Genomic DNA, 25,647 nt, shown 5'->3' on the forward strand with positions numbered 1-25,647 from the left:
TCACAGTCTCGCGTACCATTGGGCGCAGATCAGTTGAATATCACTAGAGCCTTTGCAACTGCATAAAGGGATCACAGTTGCAGGCTGAGACACCCCCCAAAAACTGTTGTGGCACCCATGGGTTTGAGTCACAACCCCCCTGTTGCCACACACAAATGGTCCCTGCCTGTCAATCTCTTAATCCTTAACGCGAGCGACAATGGTAATCCATCCATGTGCAGTAATTAAACCAGCAGCCAACTGCAAAAATATTAGGTTTGCATCCATCTCTAAATCAGGCCCTATGACCTAGGCACAGAACAAATGCATTTCTCAGACAGTACCCTGTAAATTAAAAACCACTCAAAGCTAAAAAAGCTCACTTGGTTATGCACTTAGGATGTAGCCTAATACCCCTTTTCCACCTAAATTCCGGGTCTGACCCGGAGTTGGAACAAAGGGCCTGATTCAGAGCCGGACGCAATTAGCGCTCGCTCGTCCAGAAAATAGGGGTGGCTATTCAAATGAACCGTTCGCTGTTTGCGGTCTGTTCACGCCTCTAGGTCTGAACGAGCGAATAAAACTTGTGGTCGTTTTTTGGAAACTACGCCCCCTGGCCGCTCGCATCCTACGTCATGTCCGCTATTTATTAGATTAATCGAGTACATCGACCAGCGTATGAACTGCTCGCTATTCTTGTGGTTGGTTTTTGCTACCACAATCTTGCGAGCAGTTCTGGCTATAAAATAACCCAGTGACGTGGTCAATGACGCTGCTGTATTAATTATGCACACCCATAAAACGCCCGTTTTGACCTTTAAGCACGCCTGCGTTCTGATCTCCACTCCCCGTTTTCAAGCACCTTCCCCTGTTACCACCCACATACGCCTCTTTCTGTCACTCAAATTATCAGGCATTCGCTATTTTGCGAGCACATGAATTTCGACTGCACTGACTGGTTCGCGCATGCGTATAACGATCTGTACGCATGCTCAGTTGGGCAAACATCGCTCGGAGCGAACGAGAGGCCGCTTACGAGCGGCTCAGAATCAGGCCCAAAGTTCCTATCCGGATCAGACCCGGAATTTTGCCGGCGCTGACTCGGGATATTCCCGAGTCAGCGCCGCTCACACCGCAGTCCGGTCTGCATAGACCCGGCTATTGCAGAGTGAAAGTGGACGCTTGGAGATGACATCATCTCCAAGCGCCACTGAAGCCGGACCAATCGGCCGGCTAGCAGCGCACTCCAGGTCTTCGTGACCCGGAGTGCGCTGTTCCCATAGCAGGGTTTCACGGGCTATGCCCGTGTTAAACCCTGCTAGTTACCTGGGTTGGATTGCCAGGTCACTCGACCCGGCGATCCAACCCTCTGCCCTTTTACACCAGGGAGCTGCCCGGGTTAACCCTCCAAAAACCCGGGTTTTAGCTCCGGTGTAAAAGGGGTATTAGTTGGAAGCCCGATATCTAGCTATAATAGAACCTTATTTCTGACTTGGAATTGTGTCTTTGTTGATGTGTTCCAAATAAAAAATATGAAACAGCAACCATAATAATGCTGCATTTGAGTCCGTCCATTTTCTTTGTCACAAAGTATTTGGGTGGACGCTGCATTTTACTTTGATATAAATAATGTAAGTAGTCAGGAATGTCTCAAAGACATAAATGAGCTAGAGCTGCAAATTATAATGTGAGGATGGCTCCACAATGCAGGTTCAGTAGAAATGTGAGGAAGTACTGCATTAAATTTCACAAGTACATGGTAGAATGTTTCCCAGTATAAGCAGTAGGATCAATAATTCTTTGTTGTAGTTCAAGCTTGTTCACTTTGCCTCAAATGTTAAGTGTATCTAAAGCTGAAGAATTTAATGTGAATTTTAAAACTTTAGAATTGTTTAACGACCTTTTTCCAGAACCACTTTGAAACAATTTCTAACTGTAAAGCTGCATACACACACGATTTTGTTACCAACGATTTTATGAACGATTTTCTGTCAGATTATCTTTCAGATTTTTTAAAGTGTAATGAACGATTTTTATGAACTACAAACGATTTTTGCATATTCCCTTAATGAAAATCGTTCAGTTGACAAGTCTGACTGAACTACAAACTACAAACGTGAACGCGCATGAACGATAATCGTTCATCATTTGACTCAGAAAGTGAACGATTTTTTTCAAACGATTATCGTTAAACGATATCGTTTAACGATAATCATTAAAAAAATCGTTGTGTGTGTATGCAGCTTAAGGCTTGACAGGCGTATAGTTTGCGGCTTAATTTTTATTACTTTTGCTTCATCTTTAATAAATTTGTTTTTCTTTTTCTTTTCTTTTTTTTTAATTAAACAAACCACAGCTACTTTTGATATCAATTGTGCAATTTTGCAAAAGTTGTGATTCTTCTGCAAATGTTGCATAAAGCTTCATAAATGAATTACAATATGAAGATGCATCTTTAGAAAAGGCAGTAAGTACACTAGAGCGCCACATTTTATAAATGTCCATCATTCCGTTATTAGAGCATCAGCTGCCAGAGAGACTGACCGGATGCACATGAAAATCCAACTAAAGCAATTGCTCTGGTGCCCACAATCATTGGTATGTAGTCATTATGTCGCCTTCAGAATGTCAACACCAGAATGACAACATGGTCTAAATGTCGACATTCAGAATGTTAATATGTTCAAAATGTTGACAGTGGGAGTGGGGGCGTGGCCACGGCGGATCTGGTGTAGGCAGCTGGTCCTGCAGGCTCCCCAGTACTATATCCTGTGTACCTATCCTGTGCACAGTTACCAGGACAAAACTGTTCGCCATCGACTACTTACCCTCCGGGATACTGCTGGTGCTGGTCTTGGGATCCGAGGCTGATCGTGGTGTCCGGCGGGGTCGCCGAGAGTTCGGGCCTTATCGCCGCCATTACTGTGCCTGTGTAGTGCCTGTGGAGCTCCTGCTGCTGCTTTGCGCTCCCGCTGTGACGCGGCTGTGCTAGCCGGGTGTAACCTCCGAATCCAGACGGACTGATGCTTGCTGTCGCGGTCGGGCAGTCGAGACTCCGGTGAGTCTGGCTCTCTGCCCCCTGTGCCCCTTGCTGGCCTGGTGTTCGATTAGGCCTCCCGGTCATGTGACGCCGCCGGAGCTTGTGTTGGGCGCCATTGCTGGCTCCGGAAGGATGGCTGTTCCCGCTCCTGTTTATGCCCAAGGTGGCATTCTGAGTGTAGTGCCCTGATTGATCTATACTTCATGCAACTTATGTGAGCCCGCATCATCATCTAATATACTACACTAAATACACCTGGTTGGCTATTTTTGTGACTCAACTTTCTTGGATCTCTTTTTCAGCCTAGTCTTTATAGCACTCCTATTGCAAATACCATAATTTTCAAAGATATTGTTTATTGTGAAGTGGGCTGTTACTGAAGAACCGGCTATTACATACTTGTCTGGTGGTATAATGGGAAACAGGGTGCGGCGGCTGAGGCTAAACTTGAGCGCTTTGCCCGATCATCAACACCCCCTGTACCTCCAAGCATTGCCCCTCCAGGGACATCCGGACAACCAACTGTCACACCTAACACTGGAATAGGCTCTACTTCATCTTCGGAAGTGACCCTACAGCAGGTGCTGGAGGCAGTCACCTATGGCGAAGCAAGACTGGCTGACAAAGTATTCAGTATGATCTATGTTTACTAGGACATGATGTGCAACGGGTGCGGGAACGTGTCGGAGAGGCGGAAACCCGTGTTTCTAATCTAGAGGATTCGCACACCCCACTACAATCACAAGTTGCTTCTCTACCTACACAATTGGCTAATATGCAGAATAAAATCTCTGATATCGAGAGCAGACTCCGTCGAAATAATGTGAGAATTGTGGGGCTTTCTGAGAAAGAGGAGGGTTCCACTCCTGGATCTTTCCTTGAAAAGTGGCTCATTGATTTCTATGGCAGAGATTCGTTCTCAGCCCATTTTGCAGTGGAGCGGGCACACTGTGTTCCTCCTAGACCTTTGCCACCCGGCGCTCCTCCACGCACATTAATTGCTAGACTCCTACATTACCAAGATCGAGACACTATTCTCAAGTTAGCACGTATTAAAGGTCCATTGGAACGGAATGGAGTTAAACTTCTATTTTCCCAGATTTTGCGGTGGGGGTTCAAAAGGACAGAGCAAGATTTATCCCTATTAAACGTCGCTTCCGTGACCTAAATCTATCATATGCAATGCTTTTCCCCTCTAAGTTACGGGTGGTGGCGGAGGAGGAGACCAGGTTCTTTGCTTCCCCAAAAGAGGCGGCTGCTTGGCTGGATCGTAGATAACCTGGTCCTCGGCAATTGGAACCAGAGTGATTATGAATAATATATATCTGTGATTATATATCTATATTGTTTTTGGAATCGATGATTTCAGATTTAATATGTTACTTCATTGATTGCAATATATACAATACGTAGGCACTGGATATTCATGTTAGTTTATGGAGGATAATATTCAATATTTACTACTTTTGCTCTTTGTTCACTTTTTGTCAGTTCTTATAAGTAGTAGTGAATAGGGTACTGTTGCTTTAATATTATTTTTATGCTGGGGAGCCTATCATGTTTCTTGGTGGTTGTAAGTATTCATTGCTCCCATTACTCTCAGCTTATTTTAGCTATTAGAGTAATTGTTTTGCTGGGTGGGTTGTGTTAAATTAGATTGTAGGGGGGAGAGTTTAATGTTTAGGGGTCCAAGTATGCCTTGGTTGGGTTGGTATTCGGTGTGGTGGGGATTCGGGAGGGATTTGTTTCTTCTTTTTTTATTTTAATTTTATATTATTTTTATGTTTTGTAATGTGATGTACTGTATTGCCATATCGACTTTTTATATTAGTTTTGTTAGTTTGAAAAATGTCCTTAGTAAATTGCTGGTGGATATCCTGAAATTCTTTTTATTCCTCTATCTATGACTAAAATATTGACTTGGAATGTGAGGGGTATTAATGTCAGGATAAAATGCTCCTTGGTACTTAGGGCCTGATTCAGAGCCGCTCGTAAGCGGCCGCTCGTTCGCTCCGAGCGATGTTCGCACATCTGCGCATGCATATGGGTTGTAATGCGCATGCGCCAACCAGTCATTGCGGTCAGAAATTGAGCGCTCGCAAAATAGCGAGTGCCTACTAATTTGAGTGACAGAATGAGGCGTTTGTGGGTGGTAACAGGGGAAGGTGCTTGAAAACGGGGAGTGGTGATCCAAACGCAGGCATGGCGAAACGGTCAAAATGGGCGTTTTAAGGGTGTGCATAATTAACAAAGCAGTGTCATCTACCACTTCACTTGGTTGTTTCTTAGCCTGAACTGTTCGCATGATTGCGGTAGGAAAATCCTACCACAACCACTGCGAGCAGTTCAGACGCCTTTTGATGTATTCGATTAATCAAATAAATAGCGGAGATGACGTAGGATGCGAGCGGCCAGGGGGCGTCTTTACAAAATAGCGAGCGCATGTTTCGTTCGCTCGCTCAGACATAGAGGCGTCAACAGACCGCAAAGAGCGAGCGCTCAATTTAAATATCCGGCCCCTTTTTCTGAACGAGCGAGCGCAAATAGCATCCGGCTCTGAATCAGGCCCTTAGACAGTTGCGACAATATGGATCAGAGATTATCTGTCTTACAGAAATGCATCTGGTGGGTGGGAAACTTTTATCTCTTAAGAGACCATGGGTGGGTTTCATTCCCCATATACCTCCTCTTCTAGGGGAGTGTCTATTTTTATAAGTAAAACAGTCCCATTTGTCTGTAATAATGTTAAGATTGATCCTGGAGGGCAATATGTTTTTTAGATTGTAACATTCATTCATTTAATATATGTATTTTAGCAGTATATATTCCTCCACCCTTCTCATATGAGGTTTTGAAGCGTGCTGCTGAATTTGTAGCTTCCTCTCCTGATACCCCGATACTGTGTCTTGGTGACTTCAACAATGTACTAACTCCTGCTGTGGATAGGTGGCGTGAATCGTCTACTTATCACGTCCCACTAGGTAGAGGGTGGCAACATATGTGGCAGATATTGGCTGGATAGACCCCCAACATCCAAATACACACCAATATTCCTGTTTTTCCCATTCCCATAATTATTTTTCCAGAATCGACATGGCCCTGGTCTCCAGAGATCTGTTGCCCTGCATTTCTGGTATAGAGTACAAGGCTAGGGGTATATCTGATCATTCCCCGCTATTCCTGCAGTTAGATATGAAAATAGATAGGGGTCAACATTTTTGGAAGCTACATCCCTCCTGGTTATTGCAAATGGGGGCGGGGTCTGAACTAGAGGCGGCATGGAAAGGTTATTTTGCTGATAACATGGGTTCAGCTCCCATTGATATGATATGGAATGCATTCAAGGCCTTTATGCGAGGATCACTGATAAAGAGGGTGGCAGAGCTGAAACTATTCTATAGGAAAAGAGAAATTGAATTGGAAACCAAGTGCCGAGCTTTAGAGATGGCATATTTGGTGGATAAGCTAGAATCCTCCAGGGTATCATGGTTACATACTCAAAAAGAATGGACTACTCATTTACAGGACCGGACTGGCCGTCGATTATTATTTACTTCACATTCCAGATATTTTCAAAGTGATAGGTCAGGCAGTTATCTAGCGCACTTGGTTAACTCAGAAAGACCTAGTAATACTATTGCTAAGTTGAGATCAGCTGATGGCTTGTTAGTTGATACAACTCCTGAAATAGCAGATGTGTTTATGAAATTTTTTAAGAATGTCTACTCGTCTGATTTAAAATGTAGCCAGGTAGAACTGCGGAATTATGTAAATGATACTTCCTATTCTTAAATCATTTCCGAGTGGCAAAGCTCCCGGAATTGATGGTATTCCCCTTGAAGTTTATAAAAAACATGCATTATTTTTTACTCCCAAATTATTAGACCTATTTAATGCTTTGTTTGAGGAAGGGGTCTTCCCTGTCTCCATGTCTGAAGCGGTGATAGTGGTACTTCCGAAGCCTGGAAAAGATCCCCTGTTTCCGGAGTCATATAGATATCCCTGATATCCACCGATGCTAAAATTCTGGCCAAACTCCTGTCTATGCAACTTAATCGAGTTATTGCTACTATAGGTCATCCAGACCAGACAGGATTTATGCCAGGGAAATCCACTTCTGAGAATCTGCAGAGATTATTTACACATCTACAGATCTCCCATGGTGATGAATCATCTTCAGGTATAGTGTCACTAGATGCAGCTAAAGCCTTCGATTCCATAGAGTGGCAGTTCTTATGGGAAGTTATGCGAGCATTCGGGATAGGTCCACGCTTCATTAAATGGGTCCAGTTGCTATATATGGCCCCTAGTGCAAGGATCTCAATAAATGGCTATGTTTCACCTTCCTTCTATTTATCTAGGGGAACGAGACAGGTTTGCCCCTTATCTCCATCCTTGTTTGCTTTGGCAATGGAACCACTGGCATGTGTACTGCGCTCCCATCATTATATAGTGGGTCTTCGGGTAGACAATAGAAATGATACTGTTGCCTTATACGCTGATGACCTTTTATTGTTTCTGGTTGACTATGCTCTCTCCATGCCAGCGGTGCTCCAGGTTATTACAGCCTTTGGTATATACTCTGGACTAAAGATTAACTGGGGAAAATCCCATATTCTCCCACTTAGGGGGTCCCCTCCCGCATCTCCTAGTATATCTCTTCCCGCTTTAAGTATTTGGGAATCTGGGTTACCAACTCTCCACAGGATTATATCTCTCTTAATATCCAACCTTTATTGGAATATCTCCGAATGAAATCTCGCACATGGGTTAAACTGACTCTGACACAGACTGGTAGAGATAATTTGGTAAAAATGATCGTGCAGCCTAAATTCCTATATGTATTCCAACAATCTCCTATTTATATCCCACTATACATATTTAGAAAACTAAACAGTTTGATCTCCTCTATGGTCTGGATGAACAAGCATCCTAGGATTCAATTGAATACTCTGACTAGATCCCGGGGTTTGGGGGGACTCGCTCTCCCCCATTTTAGATTATACTATTTTGCGTCTCAGTTAGCACATTTGCGATTATGGTTACAGGGTGGCCCAGTGAGTGACTTAATATGTGTGATGGTTTCCCAGGCTTCGCCGGGACACTCCCCCTTACAGGCATTATTTGTGGAGGGATACTCTAAAAAAGATCCTCCTATGTTCTATCAAGCAGTTTACATCTGGAGGCTAATTTCAATAATGGTCAAGTATGAAGGTGTAGACCCGGACACTTCACTATGGAATTCCAAAACACTAGATGAGTTGTCTTTTTTACAAACAGATAAAGTATGGGGTTCTACAGGGTTGATTTCTTTGGGGCAATTGTATGATAATGGTATCCTTAAATCCTTCACTCAGTTAAGGGATGAATTTTGACTACCTGGTTCATATTTTTACCGATATCTTCAGTTGCGACATGCGCTATCTGCCCAATTCTCTGACTCTTCACCAAACATAATAGATTCTCCTGTTAAAAAGTTATTGATGTCCACGGGGTCCCGTAAAATCATATCTAGTGTATACTATTATCTTATGTCCGCTCATCACTGTTCGGATCTTCCTGGTCTTCGGGAATGTTGGATGGCTGATGTGGGTCCTATGAGTGACGAATCATGGAGTCTTGCCATGGAATCTCCGAGATGCTCTACTGCATCAATTAGATTCCAACAGATACAGTTATTCATTTTGCATAGGACTTATCTCACACCCGTTAGGCTTATGAAGTTTGCTGGAAGGGTAAATGATAGCTGTCCTAAGTGTGTTTTACTTAGTGGTACTTTCTAGCATTTGATTTGGGAGTATTCTGTGATAAGTACATTCTGGAACAGAGTTCTACAGATTATGGCTACTACTGGTATCCCTATTTCTATACTAACACCTAGTGTATGTGTTCTTGGAATAATACCTTATGATGTATTGGATAAATATACTACCCAATACGTTATTAATCTGTGCACATTGGTAAAAGTTGTCATAGCTAGATCATCGTTGGCTTCTATGGGACCTGAATATATGACGTGGAAATCACTTGTTAACTCTACGGTGATGCATGAGAAATATATGTATATTTCGTGAAAGTCTGAGTCTAAGTTTGAGAAGATATGGAATAGATGGCTTCAATCTAGTTTCTATGAGATATTCCGTAACTCATAGGTGGTTCCTGCTCCATATTATGTTTTAATTTGTCATTGTACGTCTTTGTTTGAAGCTCTTTTTTGAAGTTATATATTATACGGTAATATCAATAATAACAAAAACAGTAATTCTAAGCGTGTTAAGTATATCACATTTGTAAAAAGAAGGGAATTTTCTTTATTTTCTTTATTATAATTTAGTATGATTTTTTATTTTTTTTGTTATATTTGTAGATGGGATATTATCTGGTTGCTTATTAGTTATTATATATGTTTAAGATAAATATATATGTATATATATAAATATATATGTATATTTTATTTTATAATTTGTTTAAAACAAATGGAACCAGATATATACTTTAATTCTTTTTATATGTCTAATAATATATATATGATGTATGATTTGTAGACAAGTTAAGGTGTATACAGGTTAAGTTGTATGTACTACATGTTTACATGTTTACATGTCTAAAAAACTACAATAAAAACTTTACTCAATTAATTAAAAAAAATTTTGACAGTGTAAATGTCAGCATTCCGAATTCTGACATGGTCATTACGTCCATATTGTGATTATATTGTGATGTCATGGACAACAGTCCATGACCCAGCATAGGGGGAAGTGCCGAATCTGCACCCCCAGTGCAAGCACCTGTGCACGCCTATGAGTACAGTACATGTCAGTGTTAGGTGTTGGGTTATGGTAAGGGTTAGGCTGCATTTAGGCTTAGGTTTAGGGTTAGGCTGTGGATAGGGTAGGGTTGCAGCTTAAAAAACTGTAACAACGTTATGTCAACATGCCGACCGTCAACATGCATAATATTGATATGATGGTTAAGTTGACATTGTGCATGTCAACATGTTGACATGTCAATGTCACCATTCAGAATGTTGATATTCAGAGCATGTCGACATTATGGCTTCGACATTCTGAATATCGACCTTTTGTACCACACTCCAATCATCCTACAATATTTCCCTTTTTAAATTGCAACAACACAACACCTACTGAATATATCACAAGCCAACCCACAACCTTCACTGACATTTTTTTGTTGCCGTTAGCAGGTTCAGGTAACATTGTTTTTACATGTATTGTGATCATCTGGTATTTATTTTTTGTTAGCTGATTATATTTTATTTACTTTTATGAGTAAGTTATCACTCTATCTGTAGCTTGTTGGTCACTTACCAACATTTGGAAATATTTTCCATGAATACTACCCCTATCCAATAATACAATTATATAATAATTTATGCAGACATGGGATGGACCACTACAAAGACACACTATCATAGGTAGTGCGTTATTGACTGTGTTTATACTGACAGATCAAAGTTTGATATTAACATTACTATGTAAGTTTTGGAATTGTAGCATTCAGCAGGAAAAAGGCTCATTGTGACAGGTAATAAAAGATTCAGTGGAATCAGCCAATATATTGTGCGCCCATAGGCCAGTGTGTAAGAGTAAAGGGCAAGATGCCTGCAGGAAGCCCTTTCTACATAAGGGTCGAGCCTCCAGATGTAAAGAACCCCACCCCAAAACCTCTGAGGCTTCCCCAGAGAGGAGGGTATGTTGGCAAGTCCTATGACCCTATAGGGTTAGCCCCAACAAATTGAAATACTGGTAAGTATACATTACCCCATATCACTCTGTTAAGTTATCATCATATCAGTCTGGCTGTTCAAAACAGTTATGGCCTCAATTTGCTTTTACTCTGGTTCCAGCAATAAATAGCTTAAGACACATTTTGCAGCCATTGCTTAGCCAAAACCTTGTAAAAATCTTTCTGCCAAGTTGAAATAGGTCTGGCAACCACAGACTTGCATGGTTGTATGAGCCGTAAATTCCAAATCTTTATTAAATTGCTTTTTAAAAACGAAAATACTCAGGATGGAAGGCTTACAGGACATCTTATTTGTCCTGCCATAAAAATGTTTCTGTGTGAAAACATCACAGATGTTTACTATGGTTTTGTTGGAAAGATTGCCTTTACCAATGTAAACATTTGGTCTTACTCATATACCTCTACCAGAGCAATAAAGACTTTAATGTATTGTCTACCTGGATGATATACTCTGATAATTTACCAAGAGGTGATCCTATCATTCCTGGCAGACCTAGGGTTTGCAATAAATTATCAAAAAATTAACAAAAATGAAGTTTAGTTTATTCCCATCAAATCATGTTTCTTGAGTTTCTGATGAATATCCCTTCTTTCTCTCTGAGGGGTATATTTACTAAAGTGACAGTTTTTAGAAGTGGAGTTGTTGCCCATAGCAACCAATCAAAATCGACTTATCATTTATCTAGCACCTTCCAGGGGATAAAAGCTAGAATATGATTGGTTGCTATGGGCAGAATGGGTATGATATGCCGGCTGTCGGGATGCCTCCTATCAGAAAACCAACAGCGGCATCCCGATGGTTGGTATCCCGACAGGGATCGGGTAAGTATACTTACCCTCCCACCTGGTAGCCTGACTATAATCCTCCCTGTTAGTTCCTGAACCTAAGTCCCCCTCCTTCGTGCCTAAACCGAACCCACCCCCCTTAGTGCCTAAACCTAACCCCCCCAGTGGTGCCTCACCCTAACCCTCCCCCCTAGGGGTGCCTCACCCTAACCTCCCCACCAAAACCTACCGCTAACCCCTCTAACTGCCCTAACCCTCCCCCCTGTGACTAAGAGGATGGGCGCCCCGTACTTTCCTTGTTCAGGTATCCGTTCGTCTTCTCTCCAGCTTCGGGATTTACTGTAGATAGGTGTCGGCATTTCGACGACTATCTTATCTCCCTTGTCGGGATATCAGCATCGGCATTTAGACCGGCGACTGACTACATCCCGCTATGGGCAACAACTCCACTTCTAAAAACTCACACTTTAGTAAAAATACCCATGAGTGTACAACTCAAAACATTTTAAATGGTGTTGTCTTCAATATCACCAATTTTCCAGAGAGAGTTCATCATGTCATTACTCTCTTGGATTTAGCCATCATTTAGGAAAGATGATTGTACTTTCCCTGGGGTTTCTCCATATTATTCTTAGTAACCTCTTAGAATATCTGTAAAGATGGTCCCTGATTCATGCTGAATGCCACTGGCCAGACACCATACACTTGACACCCCAAGTAATTTAAGAGATGGTGCACCTTGCCTATCCCAGTCCACTGACAGAACCTTCGCCAGTAATTTACAGTTACAACACAAGCTTTCTTTATGGTTGGGGAGATTTCACACATGATAAGGCTGCCCTCCTTAGTCACTACTATCAGAGGTTGGCTTGTGTCTCCCATTAAAAATGTAGGTTTTGACACTACCCAATTTAAAGGAGCAGCTGTCACCAGAGCTGTAACATGCTCTAAATGCATCCTGTACCTGCCCATCCCCTTAATGCCCGATGTCATGATGTTGAACAGAGGGGCGGGGATGGCAGCACTGGTAAGTGGTGCGCTGTCTGGAGCATCCTGAGGATGCTCCAGCCTGCTGAAAAGACTGCAGGGTGCTTGTCTGGAATGTCTAAAGGACTCTCTGGTGGCGCTGCAGCAGTGATCTTGGCGGCAGGGTGCCGTTTAGGCATCTTGCTAGACAGAAGCAAGGATCATGGGGCGACGACAGTGCGTTGGCCCAAGTTGCACGCCCTAGTTATGGCCCTGACTGCCACCAAAGCAGCTTCAAAGGGTTTGCCACTCTAAACGATCATGCATGCATACATTAAAATTTTCACAAAATTTTACTGGAAACCTATCAAAGGAAGATTAGGGGGTATATTTTAATCAATATTAATTTGATTTTGTGTTTCTGGGTCTAAATCACACATTTACTAACAGATGAATTTTAAATTTGTTTTAAAAAAATTTAAAAAATCATGTTAGTAAATGTATTTTAGACCCTAAAACACAAAATCAAATTAAAATCAATAAAAAATAGATCAAAATTGAACTTTAGTAAGTATACCCTTATGTTTCACTGAGCAACCACCAGGTATGTGGTAGTCTGCCCACCAGCTCTTGCTATGTGGAAAGTCCCCTGATGAACAAACTGTAGTTTACAGTACTTTGTGTTCTACAAACTGTATTTATTTTAGGGAATATGATTGCCACTTAGCAACAGCACTCAACCCCCCTCCCCCCCCAAAAAAATAAGAAAGAAATATCTTGCTTACTGTTAGTTACTCTATAAAATAGCAAAGCTTATGAAACCTTTGTCTTTACCTTTGGGCAATTCTGTGGTCACAGACTAACATTCAGAGCACACATTTTGAACTATGATCTTAATAATCTCGTCTTAATTTTCAGGGACAAAACTGAGAGTGGTAAGAGCTGCTACTCCAAAAGATGTAATGTAGGATGAAACATAATGCATTTGTTCCAGATGAATATAATGTATGTTCAGGACCATTACAGTTTTGGTGGTGGACCAACACAAAAAAGACATCAACATTTATAGTGACACAACTTTATGAAAAGTCTGTGAACTAAGCATTACAATTGAAACTATTTTATTTCTAGGATACAGAGTACATGTTAGAGGCCATGTCAGTATGTGTTTTTATATAATTAAGTTAATTTGTTTACTTATTTAACAAAAAAACTATGGTCGTGGACTAACAAGGAAAGTGGTCGCGGACTAACAATGAAAGTGGTCGCGGACTAGAAAATGAAAATTAATTTCAAAAGTTTATTGTAACAGTATTTTAACCATCTTTTCCTTTCCAATTCAACATAAAGGGGGCGACTCAATTCAACGCAAATTGAATAGCGCCGGGAGCGAGCTCCCAGAGCTATTCAATTCAATTCAGTGTGCTGTGTGGTCGGAGAATGCTGGTAAACGCGCCTTAACAAGGGTGTTGAGGCGCGTTAACTGACATTCTCTGACCAAAGTGCCGGGCGTGAGGCTATTAGCGTCGCGCTAAGCAAAAAAACAGCTGCGCACCCAGCACTGTGGTCGGATTTCTCCTCGCATCCCCAGGGGGGTGTGAGAAGAAATCCTTAGCGCGCCCAAACAGCGTGGTGTATTGAATAGCTGCAGGAGTTCCCTCCCGCGGCTATTCAACATCGCGTTGAATTGAATTCCCCCTTTAGTGACTTAATAATCAATATATTCCTTAGAACAGTGTTTTCATAAGTAGGCCCTATAGTGCCTGATAGACCCATTTCTGGACCACAGAAACATTTTGATGGATCATGTAACAGAAGTTTAAAAATATAAAGCAAATGGAGGTGCATTACAATCAAAATAATTATTAGGCCTTATTCTATGGTTCCCTATACATTTTATAGATGTTTACATGTAGCTTTTACATATAAGTTAAATATATTTTTTTTACAAAATGTATGATCAGGGCTAGCAATGAAAGTACTCACTGACTAATAAATTAAATCCATCTCATCACCTTCCTGGCGCATGAAGTATTCATTTATCTTTTATGGGAAGTTTGGAAAAAAATGGCAATAAAACTTTTTGCAGGAGTTCCATGTTTGCATGGTAGCTGCAAATACAGAGGTTAGCTGGAGTCTGAGATACTAGCAGGCAGAACTTTGGACACAGACACAGCTCAAAATACTTTGATTTTCACATTTTTAATGTTGGATATTCCTTCTTAACAGTCATCACAAGATATCAACACTGTATTTTCTCCATTGGCTGTTGGTGACTGACTTGCCCGTGCTGCAGCCTTCCTAAGGCTGTGTACAAACTAGACGATGTGTGTACCCAGTGACGGCAGATGGACGGCACGATATATCATGTGGTCCGTACACACTGCATGATCTGTTGTATGACCACCTGATATATCGTTCCCCTGCCGCATTCAGCGGTTTGGTGTCAGCAGCCGGATCTTCTGATCAGCTGTACTTGCATAGCACATAAGAAGATGCAACAAACGACGCTCGTGAACATGCAACAGTGCATACACACTGAGCGATGTGGCCGATATATCATTCCGATCTGCGTCAGAATGCTGTATCATCCGATATATCGCTCAGTGTGTATTCACCTTAAGTCTGTCCTTTTCTCTGATATTAGTCTTTTTTTTCTTCATCTATTTTGGCATGATAGACACAACTTTTCTCAGCTGAGGTTTTACCCTTGTTGTAAAATACTTTCTATAAAAAAGAAATCAATGCCTTATCTTGCAATTGTTATACATTACAATCCTTAAATCTTCATAAACATGTGAAATCTTATTTAGGTTATGTTGAACTCATAAAATGAATACATTTGAGTAATAATGCTTATGTTAGTCCGTGACCAGGTGTTAGTCCGCAACCATCAATTTTACTGAATGTGCTCACTTTTGAGTTGTTTCAAATATATCTGATTATTGGCCCATCTAAGTAGTAAGAAAATTCTGAGCTCCAAGTTCCTAATCATAATAACTTTTATAAAAATAATAAAAAAAGGATTAACATGGTCACGGATTAACAGTTGGCATCAAGGTTAGTTATAAAAGAAAGTATACCTATTTCAACTCCAAAAGTCTTAAAACAACATCCTAGACACCTTTACATTTGTAGCCATCTTTGAAATTGCAAAGCATCATTGGTATGCATCTTGTGAATGTTTGAATATTCATGATGTTTATTACATTGAAACAGTCCAAGCGTATGACATTATTAAAATGCTTATAACATTCATGAAATTAATATTTCAGGAAAAATGAGACCAGTTTAGGAAAGTAGAATAAATTGCCTTTGCAAAAATATGTAACACTTCTATATTCAATAAAAACTAAAAAAAATTATGTTGCAACTTTGTCCACCTTAATGTGGAATTGCCCCTTTATGCAGGCCCTCCAAGAGGCTCCAAAAGATCAAAACATTTGAGGAGTTTCACTTTTCACTAAAAATTCCAATTTACACTAACAGCTTACATTCATGTGGACTATCTTTAAATTATCAAATTATCAAGGATGTTATTCTAACCTCTTACAAATATATGACCCCTTCATTCTAACAGGGTCAGGCATTTTATTAATTGTTTGTTCTAGAGCAGTGGTTCTCAACTCCAGTCCTCAAGTACCACCAACAGGTCATGTTTTGTGGATTTCTTTAATCACAGGTGATTTAATCTATTTTCATAGGTCAGTAATTATCCCACCTGCTTTCGCAGACAGAAATCCTCAAAACATGACCTGTTGGGAAAACTTGAGTATTGAGGTTGAGAATCTAGAGAATGGGATTAATACCAGTAAACTTCCAACAAGGCTTCAGTGAAGCAATGAAGCACAAAGCTGTTTGCAGGCGTGTACATTATCTCCATGCATGAGCCAATACTACTGTGCATGCGCACCTTCAATGCTAGTGTTAGCAGGGAAAATAATAAAATTTCACTATCTCTGTCTTTCAGTGGAGAACAAGGATCCTTACTGCCTAAGTCCACCTTTTGCTTTGTGCCAATCCTACTGTTTTCCCTAGAACAAATAAAGTTTTCTTGTAGAAAGGACACTGTACCAACAGTTGTTTAAAATGATCTATGGAAGTACTGCCTGGCAGGATAATCAGCTTTGTTGCGCCATCCACTGCGTTGTTGAGATTGAAGTTGGCAGGAAAACCCTGGTAGTACAACTCAGCAACCACTTTGACTGAGTAAGAACACACAATTTGGTTGTCAGTCACAGGGACACTTCCCTTTGTAAAGGGTAATAGGCTGCTTGGTAGGGTGGACTAATTCCCCTGGAGACAAAGAGAGATGATCATCAACATGAATGTATTTGTTTTCGCAATGCTAGTGGCTCTACTGTGTGGTTTACTTCTCATTGTAGAAGTTACAAGTCCCACCAACAGGTGTCAACAGTTTTGCACATTTTTCTATAATTCTTTTAGGCTTATTCCACATTAATTTTGTGCATTTGTTTCATCTTAAGTGCCTACTAATACCAGCTCTCTACTTACTCGAGTGCCATAGTATCATGACTATTTGCGTTGACAATTCTTTAGCCCTCCAGCAACGGTTGCACCGATGAACTCTTTGTCCTGTATCATTTGATACTCTGCTAAGGACCCAATCCTTCTGACTCAAGGACATGTGCCTTGCTTTACTTGTATGTCTCTATGGATCAGATCATATTTACTCAGGTTTTAGTTGCCCTTTTCAGTTCACCTTTCTTGAAAATCCTAACCTTGATGTATTCTTGCCATTGACATTTATTATCTTCTTTTTCTGTTTCTGTTTTTGCATTATTCTGTTAGTTATTATTTAACATCCATTCATATTTTTAATATAGTATTAACTTTACTTTACATATTTCCATTTATTAAATTATTCTATACATTGGTGATTTTCCTAATGGTCTTCCATTGTTACCATTAGTCAAATTATTCTCAAGCTTGGTATTCCACTCCATCTTCTTGTACAATTACTGTACTGAGCTCATTACAGAAACAAAGCTGGGATGACCAGTATATATAAATCTAGAATAAAATGAGCATAAATGATTTGATTTCTTCTAGATACAAATAAAATGATACTTCCGTATCGGGGAATTGGTAACTGCTAGAGATGTTCAAATTTGTTTGTGCGGGATGCATCAAGCATCACATTTTGCATGCGAAGCATCCCGCCACTCTTCGCATGCATGCCGGCGTTAATAACACCAGTATGCATAAATATTTGCAAGTAAAATAACAAAGAATATCTCTCCTGATAGGTGCTGTCCTTTGTGATAGAAGCACTTCCAAGTTTATGATCCAGAAGTCCCTCTGCGCTACGTTGTATGACACGCGCGCTGCTGGGCATGCTGGGAGGGATCGATTGGATCCCTCTCAGAACACTTTGCGAAAGAAGCCTATTAGCTTCTATTGGGTAAAGCCATCTGAAGAGGGCATTGCCCACTGGGTCCAAGCTACGGAAAACTTTGCTCCCTTTACTCTGTGTTCTAGCTCAGTTTAACTGTTCTCCTTTTGTTCCAGCATGTTTTAGCTCAACCTTCTTTAGTTCCTATATAAGCCTTGCCTGTGCCTCTCTTCCTTGCCAAATTATTGTGCTCCTACCAGTAATGAATTTCCTGGTACTGCATCCTATTATCTACTATTCATGTACCAACCTTAGATTGTCCTCGGTTATGCCTTTGCTTCTCTGTGTACTGGACCCAGCTGCCAATGACTATTCTTTATTACACTATCCTCTAGTCTCCGCACTGTTACACTGTTCTTCTAGAAGTGGTTCTTTATATTAGCTCTTAAGTTAACATTTTTTAATTAATTCTCAAACTTACAAAATAATAAATGAGCAAAATTTGAGCAAGAAGAAAGAGTTAGACCATGTCTGAGCTTTTTTATTAATTTATCTTTATACAGTAAAATGAATAATGTATATATATTAGGAATGTGCAGGCTCGGATAGGTTCGAGTTTGCATGCCGAGTTCAAATTTTTCCCTCCAAAAATCGGGTCTCAGAAAGAGGCAAAACGTCATCTTTCATGGACAAACATCATCTTCCATGGACTTTTGGCCAGTCTGGTTTTAAACTAGAAATTATCATAGCACGGACAAGTTTGAGGCCCTCAAACTCAACAAATTTAGTCATATTTCTAAAAAGTTGGAATAATTCCCTAGCAGCTAATCAGTAAGGACGCTCACAATATTAATAGGGGTCACTGTAGTGTTTTCAAACAAAATATTTCCTTTCACCATTGTTAGAGACTCAATATTACTTACGGACCTGAAAATATTGTTGTTTGGAGCTTTCCACATGATCCCTGATGGACCTTTGCTTGGTGTTGACAGACATATAAATGAAATTTGAACTGCAATAAAAAAAACAGACTAAAAAAACAGATATTTGAGAGCTGGAAATAATCTGAAACTCCATCCATTTCTCATCATCCTCTGTGGAGATTTGCTCACAGCAGGGTTTGAACTCACTAGCTGAGCAAAGATAATTTTGTGTGACCTTTCAGTAGTCTATTCCTGCAGAACATGCACAGTGCAATTAATGGCTGTGTATAGTTGAGCATTGAGTTTATTTTGAAAACTAGAGCAGTATTATATACTGAAGACATTTACCGTTTAGGAAAAAGATAGTATGGACTAAGTCATAACAGGAATGTTGTGGAACCGGAGAGATGGCACAACTTGAATTGGTACCATTCTTTTCTCCTGCTTTTATTTTATTCAGTATAAAAGGAAAGTGTAATACATTGTGGTATAAATGCTAAAAAACCAGTGACTTACTGGAGGACCGCTGTGCTTTCATTGCACAGGAATTATAGAAATACTCTACAGATTCTGCTTCCTGTGCAGCAATCACTTATGCTGCACATTACCTCTTTTATTCTTCAGCAGATTTCATAAATGTCCCCAATATGGATTTTTTTAAATATGTACTATGCACATTGATGTAGGAACTTTACAATTCAGTATCTTGTTTCTATTTTCTATAGTTGCTATACCAGCATTATCAACAAAAAGTAATTTACTTTTGTTAAGGATTGCTTTGAATGAAATAATATATAAATCGAAAAATTATTTATATAGCTTAACTCTTATATAAATTAACTCTTTTTTATATTGTGTTTTTCTTTGGATTTTTTAACCAAAGTTACCAATTTTCCCAAGTTTCCCTTGGAAACAGGGAGGCGGCACCAATCTATTTCTTTTTCTGATACCTGGGCTCTGTAATTTAATTATTTGGAATTTAATATATTTTAAAGAGAAGAATCTAAAATCCCTATACACATTACAACGAAAAATAGACCGGGTCTGTAAAACATCCTTGGAATCCCTCTGTGCATGTGCGCACTGAAAGGGGCATTGCCTTGCCTCAACGGGGTGTGGCCACGCCCCACAGGGTTGTGTCGCTAGGCATAGGGGTACACCTCCATCTCTCAGCATGTCAGATAGAGCTGCGGGAGGTGGAGCTGCTCGGCCAGGTTTCCAGGTCAAACCAGCCCATCAGGCCATCGACCTTTCTGGCATCTGATTGCAACTAAAGGCCTGATTCAGAGGTGGATGCAAGAAGGATCGGTGCTGCATTTGCGGTAGCAGCAGATCTGAGAAGTTATGTAAATTATAAAGGTCTCATCTTTTGACATGAGACAAACCTCTGGCTTCTCAGATCTCCTGCATGCGAATCAGATAAACATCGGGAATATCGAGCCAACCTTAGAATGCAGTGGAAATTCTAGCTTGCAAAGAATATCCACTGCAACTAAGCTGCCAAGACCAGTTAATCTTCATTGGAGGACTAGTCACTGGTTTCAGCACAGCCCAAAAACAGGTGCCCCTGTTTTCTTAAACACTCCCCGACTCCAAATGAGTGCAGTGTGTCAACCACACTGTGAGCAAGACCACTGCAGCACATGCGTACCGTAGCTCCGGCACATGTGCAGCAAGGAAAACATTGGTCATTTGCGACCAAATCAAAAGAGCGTCCACCTCTGCACCAAAGTCTATAAAGTGAGTAATGGTGTGGAACTCTAGTTCGCAATGATGCACTAAACTGTGTCAGGTGTAATATGATTCAATTCACCTATTCAGCAGCAAAGTTCCCCTGGAGATTAGATTAGTAAATGTTAGCAACTAAAGTAGTACATCTTTTATTTTTAATTTTTTTTTGTGCCTAACCCTAACCCTCTGACCTCCGGAATCCCCTCCATCGGGATTTTAACCAAATTCCCCTATATTGAGACCTTGCATGATGTCTTCACAAATAAATATGTTTATTGGTTAATTTTTTAACATTTCTATTACTATGTCAAAAAAGGTGCAAATGTGCATGACTCCATAGCATCTTACCATCAATCAGCTTGTAACTGTTGCAAGGTCATGACACACTGAACAGAAGCACAGCCACAACAGCCACTGCTCATTTCATTTAGCATTAATGGGGTTATTTATTTAGTTTGTGCTATGGCATTGCAGGTGCAGCTTGCATTTTTATATTCCTTTATATTTTCCTAGTTTCCTTTATAATACTGCTCAGCAGAGCTTCATTTATGTCGTAAATAAAGCATGAGAGTGTGGGACATTGGAATATTTAAACATGCTTTTACATTGGTAGACGTGTGCCTCGGAATGCACTCTCAAGTTTAAAGTCTGGATGGTGTAAGAGGAAACCAATTGAAAGTCCTGGAAGATGCGTCATCGTCACCTCCATGGACACATTAAAGAAATATACTTTTGCTGGGGAAAATGCACCCGCTAAGCTCCTTAAATCTCTTTTTTCTATTTCACCAGCAGTCTTGTCCTCAGTTATCAGTATATGAAGCATTTACCAGCCCCACAGGTACAACCATCTGAGCATGCATTGTCACAGAATACTGTCAGTGTCTGACGTCATATATAATGTTGCTTGCACTAAGGGACAGCAGTTTTGCACCTTTCGTGACCCCCATCCAAAGCATACGTCTGGTGGCTGTTGCCGTGGTTACATGCATGTTTGAACCTTTGAGTAATGTTAGAAAATAACACTTACTGAATGCTAAAATAAAAGAAGGCTTAATCCAGACTCTGTGACAAAGGAAAACTGTAATAATTACTTATTACCATCCAGTTATTATTCTCCTTTGAATAAATGCAGAGTTGTCTCCCGTTGCACAGCATTGCTGCTTTTTTGTTACATGTCAAATGCCGCTGAGCATTTTATCAAGACCCTCATGACATGAGGTGACAGGTGACAGGTGATGTAATACACCCTTAATAATGCATTGTCTTTCTTGATGGGGATCTGATGTAATGCTACATTTTATTTCAAAGCAATACAGCATGTAACAGCCAACTCTGCCTAGAAATGGGTATTATAACCAGGTTTTGGACAAGCAGCAGGAAAACTTCTAAGCTCTCTATAAAGGATCATTTGATTGTTAAAGCAAAGCTTACAGACAGTAACAGAATTTGATAAATAATGTATTTCCTTTTCTCTTGCAGGAGCTCTGGAGGGAGAGGCACAATCAGATCAGCTGTGGAAAGCTTACATAGCAAATCTAATAGGTTTGTAAATGGGATTTTTTTTTCTGTTCATTTGTTTTGGCTGTGAGGCTGCTATTAATTCGCTACGGCCCTAATTTATGATGCTTGCCTCAGTAGGAACAGTTATCACTCACCCCAATTCTCTACCTGCCTGAGCTCTTCATTGCAACTTCATTTTAAATTATATCAGAAAGTTTTAGAGCGAGTGAGGCAGCAGGCAGATAAAGGGAGGAATTTGCAATTGAATTGCATTATCTTTTTATTTCCAGAGTGTGTTTCCAGTCTTCATTTTGTTGTATATTCTTCGAATAAATAAATGTTTCCATATTATCAAGAGGACCTATTATTTTAATATTAACTGATCTGTTCTATAAAAGCAGGCTAGAGGGGTGGTTCTCTAACACTTCTTGTTTCAGCAATAGAAAACGTCATTAGCCATCATTTATTATTAGCCATTAGCCATATATTTATTAATAAAATATCATCTGGGCAGCTGAGCCAGGAGTGGTAAGAGCTGACTCTCCATGTTCCTGGGCCAGTCTTCAGGTAATGCTCATCCATGACCCGGCTTATGGACTCATACCTGTGCAGTGCATATGAAAGCTTTGACAGCAAAGACCTAACTTGGGTAACATTTTATCATCACTAGACGATATGCTCCCTGAGCGATATCGTCTAGTGTTTCCCTGGCAAGGTGTGCTCGATGTTGCTCATGACATTGAGCACACCTGCTGAACGATATCATTAACGATATCGTTCAGCGACGGGCTCTCTCCCCCATTTCCCAACATGCAGCAACCTGACTATATCGTCAGGTTGGCCTGCATGCTTGCCAGATAAACTATAAAGACGAATGACCTGTGGGAACGTTCGTCATTATCGTTCATCGTTTAGGTGAAAAAATGGATGATAAAGTGAAAAAGTGAACGATAACGATATCGTTCTGTCGTCTACTTTAATTGCCCAGTGTGTACACAGCTTAACACACACAGAAGTACAGTATAACACTAATGATTATAAGATTTTGAAAGTTGTGAACCTATCTTTATCATTTCTAGGGCAACTTTTGTTATAGATTCTGAATATAGTTGTTATCGTATTATAATATATTACTAATATATGTAGCATAACAACGTGTTAGTAAAATAGCTTGCTGGCTACATTGTAAGTAAAAAAATATTTTCAATGGTTGTCAGTTCTGCTACATTTTGGACATCATTTTTAAATTAATTGCCTTATATTTATATTTTCAATAATCTTTTTCCAGTTGTTGTTTTTATGATATATCTTTGAATAAACAATTAGCTGAAGCAGGCTATATGATTGACTGGAACAAGAGACACACTAAGGTATAACAAGTCACTGTTTATAGACCCATTGCCCCAGTGTTGTGAGACAACAGTACTAATTACAGTACCACTGTGCTTCCCATTACGAGGCAGAATGACCCTGATAATATTAATACATGCATAAAATTTTTTCATTTTGTTTTATTACTTAATCCATGCAAGTAAGCCTATTTACAGAGGAATAGATTGAAAAATATATTCTTGAATAACTATTATTATTTTTGTTATTATTATTATATTTATTATATAGTGACATTTTATGCAGCACTTTAAAAAAATGTTTAACCTTTCACGTCAATCCCTAGCTCAGTGGGACCTAAAGTCTAAATTACCTACCATAGATAAACACATCAGTTCATTTTCTGTGAAGCCCATTAACTTGTAGTATGTTCTTAAACTGTAGTAGAAAACTGAGGTCTTTTAAGAGCAGACTTGGTGTTGGAGACTTTTGTCTTAATTTTTACGAAACAGACAGACTTTTAGGTTGCATGTGTCTAACACTTGTGTTCACCTGAACTGAGCTGTTAATGTCAAAACGCCTCAGGCCCTGTTCCTATTTACCAGGCCAACAGAGCTGGTGACCCTGGTTGTGGGCAGGTGTCGGCCAACATTCCCTGTCTCTCAGCCACTGTGGGTACCACTGGCCTCACCTCTTCTCCAGGCCGATGTAGGCGGCTTGATTACAGGCATCTGCGGCTTCCACAGATGCCACTGGACACGCGTACCCAGTGGCATCTTTACCTCTGGTGACACGGTGCGAGAAGGAGCGGAAGGGCTTGTAGTGCCAAAAGGGGTGTGGCATCAATGATGTGGGTGTGGCTTCGATGGTGGGGGTGTGGTCTTGTGGTCCAAACCCCCGTTTTTGTCACTCCGGGGGTCCCAGAGATGCGGACTTCCCCCGGGGACCAATCTCACTGTGTCGGAAGCTGAGTGCTGCATGTCATGCTACAGTGCAGCACTCGGTTCCTGTCACTGAGGAGTCGGCACTTTGGTGTCACCCCTCGGCAGGTGACACCCGGGTGCCGTCCGCACCCCTGCACCCTCCTTGTGATGTCCCTGCGAGTACCACTCTGTCAGAAATTTAAAGGGCCAAGTGTGCCAAATGTGATGTCACATTTGGCTCCAAATTCAAACCCCCGCCCCATAAAAGGAAGTGTTATTCCAAGTTTTCGGATCTGATTCGTCTGACAATTCTTCCAGCCTGCTCCCTTGGTACTGCGTCCAGTGACATCCTGGTTCTGACTTTGGCTTCCCTCTGACCTGATTCAGCTTATTCCCTGGTACCAAATCCAGTGGCAAACGCAAGATTTTGAAAGGGGGGGTTCCAAATAATTGCTTACAGAGCCAATGATAAAAAAGTCTAACCAGAATAAGCCTGCAACATACACTTTGTGTACTTCAAGTGTTTTAATATAAATAACAATAAATAATATAAATAACAAGACATCTGGGCATAAAACTTGCAAAATGTAATTTGTAGCAACTGCACATGTGCGAAAACTTCAGAAAGCCAGTACAGCAAATGTGTTACCCTGAGTGTACACACAATGATGCTGCTGCGATCAGATCAGATGGTATTGAAATGGAGCGGCAGAGTAATGGGAGTTCCTGGGTGGTGACCTGAAGTCAGCGCAAAAAGAGTGTCTCATGGGCATGTTATGGGAGTGTTGTGGGGTCATCAGTGACAGCTGCTGTGTTCTCAGATAGCCGCAGCTACAGAGGTCATGTTTAGACGGGGAAACTGTGCCTAACTAGTCAGAGTCAGAACGCAGCAGTGCAGTGGCGTAACTACACATTTTGCTCACCACCAACAAGAAAAAAGGTTTTGGCGCCCTCCCCCCCCCCCATGGCATTTTGATAATACTAGTGCAGGGCTGTTTGTAGTCAATTTGGCTCCTAGTGCGAACAGTTAAAAATGCGCCCCTAACACCATTTTATTCCCCATAGTAAGGCTTCAAATTACTTTTCTATCACCTTCTCATTGCCAGGGGTCTCATGCTTGTTGCCAGGGGTTTCATGCTTGTTGCCAGGGGTTTCATGCTCGTTGCCAGGGGTTTCATGCTCGTTGCCAGGGGCCTCATGCTCGTTGCCAGGGGTTTATTATTATTATTATTATCCTTTATTTATATGGCGCCACAAGGGTTCCGCAGCGCCTTACATAGTACAGAAACATAGTACATAAACAGTTGAACAGAACAAGAAAACAGTGTCATACAGTGTAAGACACTA

The 25,647-nt window shown here is 40.7% G+C and overlaps 1 protein-coding gene across 1 annotated transcript in view; it reads left to right on the forward strand.

The window, feature by feature from the left end:
* Positions 1-25,647, forward strand: part of ST8SIA2 (ST8 alpha-N-acetyl-neuraminide alpha-2,8-sialyltransferase 2) — a 315,422-nt gene that overhangs the window by 151,407 nt on the left and 138,368 nt on the right. The window contains exon 2 of the mRNA XM_088452858.1: positions 22,028-22,090. Coding sequence (XP_088308984.1) covers positions 22,028-22,090 — 63 coding nt within the window. The remainder of the gene's footprint in view (positions 1-22,027; positions 22,091-25,647) is intronic.

This window comes from Taudactylus pleione, unplaced genomic scaffold (genome assembly GCF_031769625.1).
Source record: "Taudactylus pleione unplaced genomic scaffold, aTauple2 ptg000556l, whole genome shotgun sequence".
NCBI classification, from domain to species: domain Eukaryota; kingdom Metazoa; phylum Chordata; class Amphibia; order Anura; family Myobatrachidae; genus Taudactylus; species Taudactylus pleione.